The sequence below is a fragment of the Oncorhynchus kisutch genome, linkage group LG26 (assembly GCF_002021735.2).
Source record: "Oncorhynchus kisutch isolate 150728-3 linkage group LG26, Okis_V2, whole genome shotgun sequence".
Taxonomy (NCBI): Eukaryota; Metazoa; Chordata; class Actinopteri; order Salmoniformes; family Salmonidae; genus Oncorhynchus; species Oncorhynchus kisutch.
The window spans coordinates 18,895,989-18,910,550 of NC_034199.2; the positions used below are offsets into that span (position 1 = coordinate 18,895,989).

Genomic DNA, 14,562 nt, shown 5'->3' on the forward strand with positions numbered 1-14,562 from the left:
AGAGGGAGAGAGGACAGAAAGAAGTGTGTACGGTCACATGAGATGGGCGTCGAGTCGTGGTCAAATAACTCTGACTGTGACACAATCAGTGTGCCTTGCTAGAGAGGGGCTACGGTGAGGCTTGTTCAACAGGCCACTAAAAAGACACTAATTGGACAAGCCACTTGCTGTTAGCTGTTTAATAAGATTAAACAGTACATGTCAGACATGACCATGTACTGACAGTGTACCTCCCCCAGGAATGAGGATAGCATGGATAGTTCCTTTACTTTTCCCTACACACGAGTCTGCTATCGTAGATTAGTAACTGTCTACTGTGCCTCGCAAGCATAACCACTCACTACTGGCCACCGTTGATGCTTAGTTATACAGTATGTATGTACTGTTATGCATCTACCTACACGGTTGTACAGTTGTGTGTGTGTGTTGCTTAGCCTTTTTTATATATTCAAATGTTTTAGGTTTGAATGTATGATGTTTTACCATCTCAATACTCCTCTATTCCGATTAAGTGAAGTATTTCCTCGTTTCATTAGAAAGGCAGGTAAGGATTCATTTAAGATTATATTCCATCTCATCATGAATGTATAGATTTGAATAAAGGAAAATATTTGTTTCTTCTGCCTCCTGTTTTTCATTATAAACCCTGTTTTTGTGAAGTTGTCTTTTATAATCCTCAAGTAGAACAATCTTGAGGGCCAAACAGGGAAGAAACAAGTATTTTCCTTCCATGACGAGTCTTTATGAGTCTAGATTGGTATGATATGATTGTGTTTAATAGACTAGGTTAGATGTGCTATTACTAAGGCTGTCTACTGGTACTGTACGGCAACCTGATTCCAGGCATGGCAACGTAACACCAAACAGGCATGTGTACCAGGGTTGGATTCAATTCAGAATTGAATTGAGAATGCATCTAAATTCATATTCAATTATTGAATTGTAATTGACATTTAATTGAAGTAAACAACAGTATATAGAATTGCAATTCGAATTAAATGAAATATCATTGAAGTTGGTGAAATTAAATGAAATTCAAGTGCCTCGTTCTATTTTAGTTGTAGTCTATACAAATATACATATTGTAAAACATCAAACATGTTGTTATAGACATGCATTTAAAATATTGTTGAAACAATTGATTTTCAGGACAAACTCCTAAAATGAATGATCTAGGGAAACAAAACCTGTTTGCAAATATTCAAAGTTATTATATTTCATTCATTCATACACTTTCCAGAATGCATTAGTTTAACACTCAAGTTGACCCTGAGTTCTTCAAAAAGAAGCCAAACAAATGAAATGGTTGGTGGAAGTATAATAGGCGCCTCTCCCATTCTAAGCACCAAGTTTCAAAGAGTGAATTAACATTGTTCCCAGAGAAAAGTGATGTATTCTTTGGTATCTGGAAGTGACCTGTCCGATTCAATGTTCTATGACTGAGTGAAATTTCTTTGAATTGCACTGAATTCAATTCTACTTCCTATCATTCAAATGCTGCATCCTGTGGGGTGGGGCTAATTCAATTCTACTTCCTATCATTCAAATGCTGCATCCTGTGGGGTGGGGCTAATTCAATTCTACTTCCTATCATTCAAATGCTGCATCCTGTGGGGTGGGGCTAATTCAATTCTACTTCCTATCATTCAAATGCTGCATCCTGTGGGGTGGGGCTAATTCAATTCTACTTCCTATCATTCAAATGCTGCATCCTGTGGGGTGGGGCTAATTCAATTCTACTTCCTATCATTCAAATGCTGCATCCTGTGGGGTGGGGCTAATTCAATTCTACTTCCTATCATTCAAATGCTGCATCCTGTGGGGTGGGGCTAATTCAATTCTACTTCCTATCATTCAAATGCTGCATCCTGTGGGGTGGGGCTAATTCAATTCTACTTCCTATCATTCAAATGCTGCATCCTGTGGGGTGGGGCTAATTCAATTCTACTTCCTATCATTCAAATGCTGCATCCTGTGGGGTGGGGCTAATTCAATTCTACTTCCTATCATTCAAATGCTGCATCCTGTGGGGTGGGGCTAATTCAATTCTACTTCCTATCATTCAAATGCTGCATCCTGTGGGGTGGGGCTAATTCAATTCTACTTCCTATCATTCAAATGCTGCATCCTGTGGGGTGGGGCTAATTCAATTCTACTTCCTATCATTCAAATGCTGCATCCTGTGGGGTGGGGCTAATTCAATTCTACTTCCTATCATTCAAATGCTGCATCCTGTGGGGTGGGGCTAATTCAATTCCAATTTATATTAATAAGTTGAGTGGGAGTCAATTCCAAAATGTTATTGAGCCCAACCCTGGTGTGTACCGCATTGTCGTATTCAATTCCCCATATTTATTAAATAGAAATGCTTTGGTCGCAATCTAAAATGGGATTTAGCCAATACACGGAATAACCTTCCACAATCCTTTTTGCCCAGTTGTATCAAGTAAATATCTCTACTCTGTGAACTCGAGCAGTCCAAATTGGGACAAGCGGTTACTAGACACGTTGTATAATGCCTTCAGAATTTCTATTTTTAGGGTGATTTCTATAGAGTTGGACAGTTCCTGGTGGTTTGGTATATTGTGTATCTTACATCCCACTTGCGTCCTATTACGCCGTGGCCTAAACCCAGCAGTGAGTCATGGGAAAGTGTGGGTTTCCATAGAAGATCTGGACAGACACATCAGACACAGTCTTTATACACAGACCACACAAAATGCTATTTATTCACAGACCACACAAAACGCACAACTTATTGATATCCCCTAGTCTGTATTTTCAGATTAGTGCAGATGAGGGAGAGAAGACGATGAACGTTTGACTGAGATGCACCCCCGTATCTTTTTACTCAAATCCCATACGATATGTCCTCACGATTGGCGCAGTGGTCTAAGGCAATGCATCGCAGTACTAGCTGTGCCGCTAGAGATTCTGGGTTTGGGCTCTGTCGCAGCCGGCAGCGACTGGGAGACCCATGGGGCGGCGCACAATTGGCCCAGTGTCGTCTGGGTTAGGGGATAGTTTGGCCGGCAGGGATGTCCTTGTCCCATCTCGCACTAGTGACTGCTGTGGCGGGCCGGGCACAGTGCACGCTGACACGGTCGCCAGGTGTACGGTGTTTCCTCTGACACGTTGGTGCGGATGGCTTCCGGGTTAAGTGGGGATTGTGTCAAGAAGCAGTGCGGCTGGTTGGGTTGTGTTTCGGAGGACGCACGGCTCTCGACCTTCGCCTCTCCCAAGTCCGTACGGGAGTTGCAGCAATGAGACAAGACTCTAACTACCAATTGGAAACCATGAACTTGGGGAGAAAAAGGGGTCAATTTAATCCCATACGATACTACACTTACCCTGTATACATGTAGTGCACTTAGTTTTAGTCAGTCCTAGAGCCTTATTTGTACTTTAGGGAATAGGGCTTCATTGAGATGAGAGTCCTTCATTGAGAGTCCTTCACACCTTTCTGATAGTGCTGTGTGTGGTTGTCATGGTAATGACCTGTGACCTCTTCCCCCTCCCTCCTAGGCTTCCCCTCCCAGAGGTCAGGATGTCTGGCTACTGGACCACCAACCAGGAGGGGAACGCCCGGCGCAAACTGCTCTGCCCTACAGAGACGCACCCTATCGATATAAAGGTACTAACACACACACACACATTTTAAAGATATTAACACACACACACACACATTTTAAAGGTACTAACACACACACACATTTTAAAGATACTAACACACACACACACACATTTTAAAGGTACTAACACACACACACATTTTAAAGGTACTAACACACACACACATTTTAAAGGTACTAACACACACACACATTTTAAAGGTACTAACACACACACACACACATTTTAAAGATACTAACACACACAGACATTTTAAAGGTACTAACACACACACACATTTTAAAGGTACTAACACACACACACATTTTAAAGGTACTAACACACACACACACATTTTAAAGATACTAACACACACAGACATTTTAAAGGTACTAACACACACACACATTTTAAAGGTACTAACACACACACACACATTTTAAAGATACTAACACACACAGACATTTTAAAGGTACTAACACACACACACATTTTAAAGGTACTAACACACACACACATTTTAAAGGTACTAACACACACACACACACAAACACATTTTAAAGATACTAACACACACAGACATTTTAAAGGTACTAACACACACACACATTTTAAAGGTACTAACACACACACACATTTTAAAGGTACTAACACACACACACATTTTAAAGATACTAACACACACACACATTTTAAAGGTACTAACACACACACACATTTTAAAGGTACTAACACACACACACACATTTTAAAGATACTAACACACACACACACATTTTAAAGGTACTAACACACACACAGTTTATGAAGTGCATAGGGGCTAGAGGTTTCTAGACGAGGTTTCAATTTGTGTCCTTGACTTTGTGCACTGTGTTTGTAGGGGCCAGTGTTTCTACGTGTGCAGGGCTATCCCTGTGAGAGGCAGGAGTCCAGAGCTCTGAGCTTCACCGAAGAGAAAGCTACCTGGCAGATCCCTATGAGCGAGGTCAACATCATCTGTGACATCACCACCAACAACGGTAGGAGATCCATACACACGCCACACGCTTGCATTTAAACACACCTCACACACACACACACACACACACACATCGCAAACTGTGTGGCTACATGTAACCCAGTGTGTCTGCACGCAACGAGAGAACAAGAGTACACAACAGCCCCCACCTCCTCCACACACTAGCACACTAACTTCCTGTTTCAGATGCGATCTACATGGCTACGTGTAACCCGGTGTGCCTGTTTGCCATGAAGGAGAGCGGGGACACAGTCCAGTGTATGGAGCTGTATGATGTCTTCCCCAGGACCATCAGTGGAGTCTGGCAGCCCTTTGTGACTGTCGCTGCCCTGGGCAGCCCACTGGAGGGACAGGTGGTGCTACATGAGGAACAGGTAGGGGAGACCTCCTATAGCTCCAGACTCTGAGAGATGGCTGAAAACGGATACGTAGGCACACGCCGTGCCCTCTTTCATGACCCAAACGATTATACAGCTTTGCCGTATTAGGGGGGAAGAAATAGCCTTTGTTTTGGGTGGAGGACAGGAAAACAGAAAGAGAGAGAGAAAGTGAGTGAGTGATAGTATGTCATTTCTCCTGTCCAAACAAATGGAACTCCAGATATCATAACGGAGGTTATGCAGAGGTCATGGCTCTCTCAGGGGAGAAAAAAAAATAAAACGAGAAAGAAATGTTTTTAATGGAACACGGTCAGCTAGCCAGAACACACACACGTGCGCACATACACACACACACACACACACTCCAGCACCAACACTCAAAGAGTGACAGTTGGTTTCTATACGTATATATATATATATATATATATCTCTGAGTTCAAAGAGCTAGGCCATAAGGAAGCTATTACAGTATGGTGGAGGGAGGGATAGTCCTGGGATTGCTATTCCCCTGCCTCTTGGCTTTCCCCTTAAGAAGTTAACTGAAAATGTAGCCTGTGTGAGTCATGAATAAAAGCCGTGGCTTAGCTGAGCGAGACACTTACACGCACGCAGACACGCATGCACAGTGACCACTCACTGTCGTGGAAGATTAACACTGGATAGTGGCGCCCCCTGGTGACTGGGGTGTGAAGGGAGGAATGAATCTATGGTGCTTTAATGTCTGTCAAGAGGAGACCGCTCGCCACAGTTCCCCATGTGGAACAGACAAAATCCTTGGTCCTTCCAGATGTAGCCTACCTGCATAACACAACTTAGTCCTGCAGATCACTGTGGCCTGATTCTCCCGCAACTGCTCTTTCTAACCAAGTTCTCTCTCTCTCTCTCTCTCTCTCACAGAGTAACACAGTATTACATCTAGACGTATTAACAGGAGCGGTGAGGAGACTCATTCTGTCACAGGAGCCAGAACAGCCCGCCCCTATAGCTTCCAAATGGTGGAGCAGCAGCAAGGAGGCACAGGTCTCATACCCACTGAAACTCCATTCGGCAATCTGACCACTTCCTTTCTACCACCTTTCTACCACTTGTACAACAAATTCAAAGTCAGACATAATATGCCACATACACAGGATACAGTATGTCATACATGCGTAGACGTTTTTTTTGTGAATATCTCTTTAACAGAACAATGACTCGAGACACCAAAACAGGTTGTCACCTGTGTACTGTACACTACGTAATCCAGAATGTTCTTTATTAGGGAGGTCATAAGATGTGCCGGGAGTTTGCCTACAAGAACTGGCTCCTGTTCTACAAGGAGGGCGGGTAAGCTCAGCTCATTGCTACTCTACCTCCTTCCCCTTTGCTTTTTGGAAACTGTAAAGTGAAGTGTGTCCCTCCTGTGTTGCTGTAGTAACCAGTTGGATGTGCTGGATGTGCTGGAGGGCCGGGTTCACACCATCTCCCTCCCCATCAACCTCAGCAAGGTATTTCTGGTGGCAGAGGATCGCTGGCTACTGGTGGAGAGCAACACCAACAAGTAATTAATCCTCTACTCGCCTCTCCTCTCCTTTACTCTGCTCCCCTTCTTTACTCTGCTCCTCTCCTTTACTCTGCTCCTCTCCTTTACTCTGCTCCTCTCCTTTACTCTGCTCCTCTCCTTTACTCTGCTCCTCTCCTTTACTCTGCTCCCCTCCCCTCCTTTACTCTGCTCCCCTCCTTTACTCTGCTCCTCTCCTTTACTCTGCTCCCCTTCTTTACTCTGCTCCTCTCCTTTACTCTGCTCCTCTCCTTTACTCTGCTCCTCTCCTTTACTCTGCTCCCCTCCCCTCCTTTACTCTGCTCCCCTCCTTTACTCTGCTCCTCTCCTTTACTCTGCTCCCCTCCTTTACTCTGCTCCTCTCCTTTACTCTGCTCTGCTCCTCTCCTTTACTCTGCACTGCTCCCCTCCTTTACTCTGCTCTGCTCCCCTCCTTTTACACTGCTCTGCTCCTCTCCCTTACTCTGCTCCTCTCCTTTACTCTGCTCTGCTCCCCTCCTTTACACTGCTCTGCTCCTCTCCCTTACTCTGCTCCTCTCCTTTACTCTGCTCTGCTCCCCTCCTTTACTCTGCTCTGCTCCTTTACTCTGCTCTGCACCCCTCTTTTACTCTGCTCCTCTCCTTTACTCTGCTCTGCTCCCCTCATTTACTCTGCTCTGCTCCCCTCCTTTACACTGCTCTGCTCATCTCCTTTACTCTGCTCCTCTCCTTTACTCTGCTCCTCTCCTTTACTCTGCTCTGCTCCCCTCCTTTACACTGCTCTGCTCCTCTCCTTTACTCTGCTCCTCTCCTTTACTCTGCTCCTCTCCTTTACTCTGCTCTGCTCCCCTCCTTTACACTGCTCTGCTCATCTCCTTTACTCTGCTTCTCTCCTTTACTCTGCTCCTCTCCTTTACTCTGCTCCTCTCCTTTACTCTGCTCCTCTCCTTTACTCTGCTCCTCTCCTTTACTCTGCTCCCCTCCCCTCCTTTACTCTGCTCCCCTCCTTTACTCTGCTCCTCTCCTTTACTCTGCTCCCCTTCTTTACTCTGCTCCCCTTCTTTACTCTGCTCCTCTCCTTTACTCTGCTCCTCTCCTTTACTCTGCTCCTCTCCTTTACTCTGCTCCCCTCCCCTCCTTTACTCTGCTCCTCTCCTTTACTCTGCTCCTCTCCTTTACTCTGCTCCCCTCCTTTACTCTGCTCCTCTCCTTTACTCTGCTCCTCTCCTTTACTCTGCTCCCCTCCTTTACTCTGCTCCTCTCCTTTACTCTGCTCCTCTCCTTTACTCTGCTCTGCTCTGCTCCTCTCCTTTACTCTGCACTGCTCCCCTCCTTTACTCTGCTCCCCTCCTTTACACTGCTCTGCTCCTCTCCCTTACTCTGCTCCTCTCCTTTACTCTGCTCTGCTCCCCTCCTTTACTCTGCTCTGCTCCCCTCCTTTACACTGCTCTGCTCCTCTCCCTTACTCTGCTCCTCTCCTTTACTCTGCTCTGCTCCTCTCCTTTACTCTGCTCTGCTCCCCTCCTTTACTCTGCTCTGCTCCCCTCCTTTACTCTGCTCCTCTCCTTTACTCTGCTCTGCACCCCTCTTTTACTCTGCTCCTCTCCTTTACTCTGCTCTGCTCCCTTCATTTACTCTGCTCTGCTCCCCTCCTTTACACTGCTCTGCTCATCTCCTTTACTCTGCTCCTCTCCTTTACTCTGCTCCTCTCCTTTACTCTGCTCCTCTCCTTTACTCTGCTCTGCTCCCCTCCTTTACACTGCTCTGCTCATCTCCTTTACTCTGCTTCTCTCCTTTACTCTGCTCCTCTCCTTTACTCTGCTCCTCTCCTTTACTCTGCTCCTCTCCTTTACTCTGCTCCCCTCCTTTACTCTGCTCCCCTCCTTTACTCTGCTCTGCTCCCCTCCTTTACTCTGCTCCTCTCCTTTACTCTGCTCTGCACCCCTCTTTTACTCTGCTCCTCTCCTTTACTCTGCTCTGCTCCCCTCATTTACTCTGTTCTGCTCCCCTCCTTTACACTGCTCTGCTCATCTCTTTACTCTGCTCCTCTCCTTTACTCTGCTCTGCTCCCCTCATTTACTCTGCTCTGCTCCCCTCCTTTACACTGCTCTGCTCATCTCCTTTACTCTGCTCCTCTCCTTTACTCTGCTCCTCTCCTTTACTCTGCTCTGCTCCCCTCCTTTACACTGCTCTGCTCCTCTCCTTTACTCTGCTTCTCTCCTTTACTCTGCTCCTCTCCTTTACACTGCTCTGCTCCTCTCCTTTACTCTGCTCCTCTCCTTTACTCTGCTCTGCTCCCCTCCTTTACACTGCTCTGCTCATCTCTTTTACTCTGCTCCTCTCCTTTACTCTGCTCTGCTCCCCTCATTTACTCTGCTCTGCTCATCTCCTTTACTCTGCTCCCCTCCTTTACTCTGCTCCTCTCCTTTACTCTGCTCCTCTCCTTTACTCTGCTCCTCTCCTTTACTCTGCTCCTCTCCTTTACTCTGCTCCCCTCCTTTACTCTGCTCCTCTCCTTTACTCTGCTCCTCTCCTATACTCTGCTCCTCTCCTTTACTCTGCTCCTCTCCTTTACTCTGCTTTGCTCCCTCATTCACCTCTCTTCTTTCCTCTTTTCATCTTTTCTTTTCTCTTCTCATTTCTTCTCTTCTCCTCTGCTCTTCTTCTATCCTCATTCATTGAGGGGGTGGGATCCGGGGGGTATTTTTGTTTACAGGAAGTTCCTGCTGACCAAACCAATGCATATGGGAGCAGAAGACTCTGGGGTGTGTCAGCTACACAGCGTCAGTGAGGACGGCGTCAGCACCGGCCATGGAGCCAGCTCAGGTAACACAACAGAACACTCAACATATAAGGTGAGGACATGAGTCATTTAATGTCCCTGACACTAAGTCCATACCCGTCCTCAACCTTCTTTCTCCTCCCCATCTCTCTCCCTCGCTCTTACCTCTCCCTTTCTTTCCCCATCTACCCCCACCTGCCCATATAAATCTATATCTCTGTCTCCCTCCTTCTCCCTACCTCTCTCCCTCCTCTCCTCTCTCTCTGCTTCCCTCATTTCCTCTCTCTTTCTCCCCCCTGCCCCCTCTTTCTCCCCTCTCCCTCTCTCTGTCTGTCCCCCTCTCTTTCTTCCTCCCTCTCTCTCCCCCCTCTGTCTCTCAGATGAGATGTGTGTACCCCAGACAGTGGGTAGTGACCAGCTGCCTAATGAGAACCTGAGTGCAGCCCTGGGTCAGAAGATAGTCTCTCCCAACCGACTCCTCTCTGACACCTCCTCCTACGCACGCATCATAGTGGGCTTCCCTGACCTCATGGTGAGAGACCAGCGTATAATGATCAATTCGTTTTTATTATAGCTACCAAGACTTTTTGATGAGAAATATCTTGACTTTTGGTTAGAGAGGTACAAAAGTATCTATATCCACAGCAAAATGAGTCCTATATCGACATAACCTGAAAGGCCGCTCAGCAAGGAAGAAGCCACTGCTCCAAAACCGCCATAAAAAAGCAAGACTACGGTTTGCAACTGCACATGGGGACAAAGATCGTATTTTTTGGAGAAATGTCCTCTAGTCTGATGAAACAAAAATAGAACTGTTTGGCCATAATGACCATCGTTATGTTTGGAGGAAAAAGGGGGAGGCTTGCAAACCAAAGTACACCATCCCAACCGTGAAGCACGGGGGTGGCAGCATCATGTTGTGGGGGTGCTTTGCTGCCGGAGGGACTGGTGCACTTCACAAAATAGATGGCATCACGAGGAAAGAAATTATGTGGATATATTGAAGCAACATCTCAAGACATCAGTCAGGAAGTTAAAGCTTGGTTGCAAATAGGTCTTCTAAATGGACAACGACCCCAAGCATACTTCCAAAGTTGTGGCAAAATGGCTTAAGGACAACAAAGTCAAGGTATTGTAGTGGCCATCACAAAGCCCTGACCTCAATCCCATAGAAAATTTGTGGGCACAACTGAAAAAGTGTGTGCGAGCAAGTAGGCCTACAAACCTGACTCAGTTACACCAGCTCTGTCAGAAGGAATGGACCAAAATTCACCCAACTTATTGTGGGAAGCTTGTGGAAGGCTACCCAAAACATTTGACCCAAGTTAAACAATTTAAAGGCAATGCTACCAAATACTAATTGAGTGTATGTAAACTTCTGACCCACTGGGAATGTGATGAAAGAAATAAAACCCGAAATAAATCATTCTCTCTACTATTATTCTGACATTTCACATTCTTAAAATAAAGTGGTGATCCTAACTGACCTAAGATAGGACATTTTTATGGGGATTAAATAAAAGGAATTGTGAAAAACTGAGTTTAAATGTATTTGGCTAAGGTCTATGTAAACTTCCGACTTCAACTGTAATTCCTTTTAATAAAAGATGTCATGACTTTTGATTAGAGGTGTGAAGTTAGAATCGCTTTGTTGTTTCTCTCTCCCTGCACTGTAGTCTCCTAATGAGGTGTACAGCTTTAAGAGGGACGTGGACCTATCAGAGATGAGGGGCGGGGACTCAGGAGGCCAAATGTTCTCCCGGGGCGGGCTGAAGTCCAGCGTGGCCAAACGGACCAACTGTGTCAGTCTGCTGTCGGCCAATCAGGTGGTCCGGGCCCTACCACCTGGACAGGTGCCCCTGAAAGATATCTTCCCCCCAGGTCAGAGCCTCACTGTACAATGGCATAGCTGCCTTTGGTGTAGAGACAACCGAGTCTGATTCATACCCTTAACCTGGGATACTCAATAATTTGTTTGTTTGTGTGTGGGTGTTTGTACGTGTGTGTCACACAGACGTCACACCCCCGATGACCGCTGCCTACCTGGAGGTGACTGACCTGAACTCTAAGAAGCTGAAGTATATTCCTGTCCCAAGGTATATCTGGACTCTGATAGCACACTAACCCAAATCCACCCACACATAGCCTCTACCTTCCTATACACGTACAGTGCCTTTGAAAAGTATTCAGACCCCTTGACTTTTTCCACATTTTGTTAGGTTACAGCTTTATTCTAAAATGAATTAAATCTACACGCAATGCCCCATAATGACAAAGTGTGTTTGCAAAAATGTTTAGCATTTTTTTATTTTTTTTTATCACATTTATATAAGTATTCAGACCCTTCACTCAGTACTTTGTTGAAGCACCTTTGGCAGGAATTACAGCCTCAAGTCTTCTTGGGTATGACGCTACAAGCTTGGCACACCTGTATTTGGGGAGTTTCTTCCATTCTTCTCTGCAGATCCTCTCAAGCTCTTTCAGGTTGGATGGGGAGCTTTGCTGCACAGCTATTTTCAGGTCTCACCGGAGATGTTCGATTGGGTTCAAGTCCGGGCTCTGGCTGGGCCACTCAAGGACATTCAGAGACTTGTCCTGAAGCCACACCTGCATTGTCTTGGCTGTGTGCTTAGGATCGTTGTCCTGTTGTCCAGACTGAGCGCTCTGGAGCAGGTTTTCATCAAGTATATCTCTGTACTTTGCTCTGTTCATCTTTGCCTCAATTCTGATTAGTCTCCCAGTTCCTGCCTCTGAAAAACATCCCCACAGCATGATACTGCCACCACCATGCTTCACCTTAGGGATGGTGCCAGGTTTCCTCCAGACGTGACACTTTGTATTCAGGTCAAAGAGTTGAATCTTGGTTTCATCAGACCAGAGAATCTTGTTTCTCATGGTCTGAGAGTCTTTAAGTGCCTTTTGGCAAACTCCAAGCGGGCTGTCATGTGCCATTTACTGAGGAGTGGCTTCCGTCTGGCCAGTCTACCATAAAGGCCTGATTGGTGGAGTGCTGCAGAAATGGTTGTCCTTCTGGAAGGTTCTACCGTTTTCAACTAGGAACTCTAGAGCTCTGTCAGAGTGACCATCGGGTTCTTGGGCACCTCCCTGACCAAGGCCCTTCTCCCCCGATTGCTCAGTTTGGCCGGGTGCCCAGCTCTAGGAAGAGTCTTAGTGGTTCCAAACTTCTTTCATTTAAGAATTATGGAATCCACTCTGTTCTTGGGGACGTTCAGTGCTGCAGAAATGTTATGGTACCCTTCCCCAGATCTGAGCCTCGACACAATCTTGTCTCGGAGCTCTACGGACAATTCCTTCGACCTCATGGCTTGGTTTTTGCTCTGACATGCACTGTCAACTGTGGGCCCTTATATAGACAGGTTTGTGCTTTTCTAAATCATATCGAATAAATTTAATTTGCTTCAGGTGGACTCCAATCAAGTTGTAGAAATATCTCAAGGGTGATCAATTGAAACAGGATGCACCTGAGCTCAATTTCGAGTCTCATAGCAAAGGGTCTGAATACTTGTGTAAATAATAATATATATATATTTTTTATACATTTGCAAAGATTTCTCATAACCTGTTTTTGCTTTGTCATTATGGGATATTGTGTGTAGATTGCTGAAGATTTGTGATTATTTAATCCATTTTAGAATAGGGTTGTAATGTAGCAAAATGTGGAAAAAGTCTAGGGATCTGAATGCTTTCCAAAGGTACTGTATGTGGATCTGAAAGGATTGGATAAGTATAAGCAATATGGTGAGAGTTCCACTTACTCTGTCAGAGGTTGAGCTATGTGTGTTGCTAAGTAACCAGGAAGTGACTGCCCCTCAGCCTTGTTGTTTTTAAACTTTTGTATTTAAAAAAAATGAGCGCAATGTTCTTCAAGTGAAAAAAAATACTAAAAACTTCAAAAACTAAAATAATTGTATATATCTTCAATGACCGCGTAAGTAATTTAATGAATTTAATTATATAATTGTGAAGCCAGTTCAAAACAGTGCTGTATATGGGAAACATAAGGAAGTAAAGAGGAAGTGGCCGTCACTTTCACAGAGTATACCTATCCAATCCCTTCTGATCTACACAAGTGTCTAGGGGCTAGAGTGGATTTGGGATTGGGAGTAGTTGAAATATTAAAGAATACTGTGTCTGAAAACTCCATCCTCTGATTGGTTTACTAGAACACTCATTGGATTGGTTCGTTGTCTCGCACCCTCTCTCTAATTGATTGTTTCATCTGATTGACAGGTCTCTTAGTGTCTCTCCTTACACATCGTGGATTTCGAAGGTGTCCGACTCTGACGTGCTATTGGCCGGTCTGGGTTCGGGGGGTGTGGTCACGGTGGATATGGGCGGGTATGTGCGGCTCTGGGAGACTGGATTGGAGAACCTGCAGCGCTCCCTGCTGGAATGGAGGACCATGATTGGCTCAGAGGACGGCAGGCCCATACAGGTAGGACCGGGAATGGTTTAGTGAGGTTAAATGTTCTGAATTTGTAGATATATAGAAATATAATGACTAGAGTTGACTTTAAGATTGTACAGATCCTGTTAAATGTGCAGTAGTAGCCTGTACCTGTGTCCTTCAAAGTTCTGAAAACTACATCCTGTAGTCCCTATTGTCACCATCATGAGGCAATGTTGTGTCACAAATATTCACCTTATACACTGAGTGTACAGCCTCAATTCATCGGGCCCATGTTGACTCCAATGCTTCCCACAGTTGTGTCAAGTTGGCTGGATGTCCTTTGGGTGGTGGTCCATTCTTGAAATTGTTGAGTGTGAAAAACCCAGCAGCGTTGCAGTTCTTGACACGGTGTGCCTGATACCTACTACCCACTTCAATCTTTCGTCTTTCCCATTCACCATCTGAATGGCACACGTACACAATCCATGTCTCAAGGCTTAAACATCCTTCTTTAACCTGTCTCCTCCCCTTCATCTACATTGATTGAAGTGGATTTAACAAGTGACATCAATAAGGGATCATAGCTTTCACCTGGATTCACCTTGTCAGTCTATATCATGGAAAGAGCAGGTGTTCTTAATTGTGTTGCTGAACCACAAACAGTCCTGGAGTCTGCAACGCTGTGTGGAACACTAGTTAGAGAGCCCTGAGGAAAATGTCTACTTTCTCTCTCACATTCCTCCAGTTGTAGTCTTTGTGAATGAGAGACAGGTCATCACTGGTCTTTCTTTGTTAATGGGTATAATGTGAAGTATGTTAAGTATAATTGTAGCACTGATG

General features: G+C 45.2%; 1 protein-coding gene across 3 annotated transcripts in view; it reads left to right on the forward strand.

Moving 5' to 3' along the window:
• vwa8 (von Willebrand factor A domain containing 8) overlaps nucleotides 1-14,562 on the forward strand; it is a 91,335-nt gene that overhangs the window by 44,266 nt on the left and 32,507 nt on the right. For all 3 annotated transcript variants that reach the window (XM_020461632.2, XM_031805605.1, XM_031805606.1), the window contains exons 27-37: nucleotides 3,526-3,634; nucleotides 4,493-4,631; nucleotides 4,817-5,004; nucleotides 5,908-6,030; nucleotides 6,272-6,336; nucleotides 6,425-6,550; nucleotides 9,246-9,355; nucleotides 9,692-9,843; nucleotides 10,988-11,192; nucleotides 11,326-11,407; nucleotides 13,563-13,767. In XM_020461632.2, the coding sequence (XP_020317221.2) occupies nucleotides 3,526-3,634; nucleotides 4,493-4,631; nucleotides 4,817-5,004; nucleotides 5,908-6,030; nucleotides 6,272-6,336; nucleotides 6,425-6,550; nucleotides 9,246-9,355; nucleotides 9,692-9,843; nucleotides 10,988-11,192; nucleotides 11,326-11,407; nucleotides 13,563-13,767 (1,504 nt within the window). The remainder of the gene's footprint in view (nucleotides 1-3,525; nucleotides 3,635-4,492; nucleotides 4,632-4,816; nucleotides 5,005-5,907; nucleotides 6,031-6,271; nucleotides 6,337-6,424; nucleotides 6,551-9,245; nucleotides 9,356-9,691; nucleotides 9,844-10,987; nucleotides 11,193-11,325; nucleotides 11,408-13,562; nucleotides 13,768-14,562) is intronic.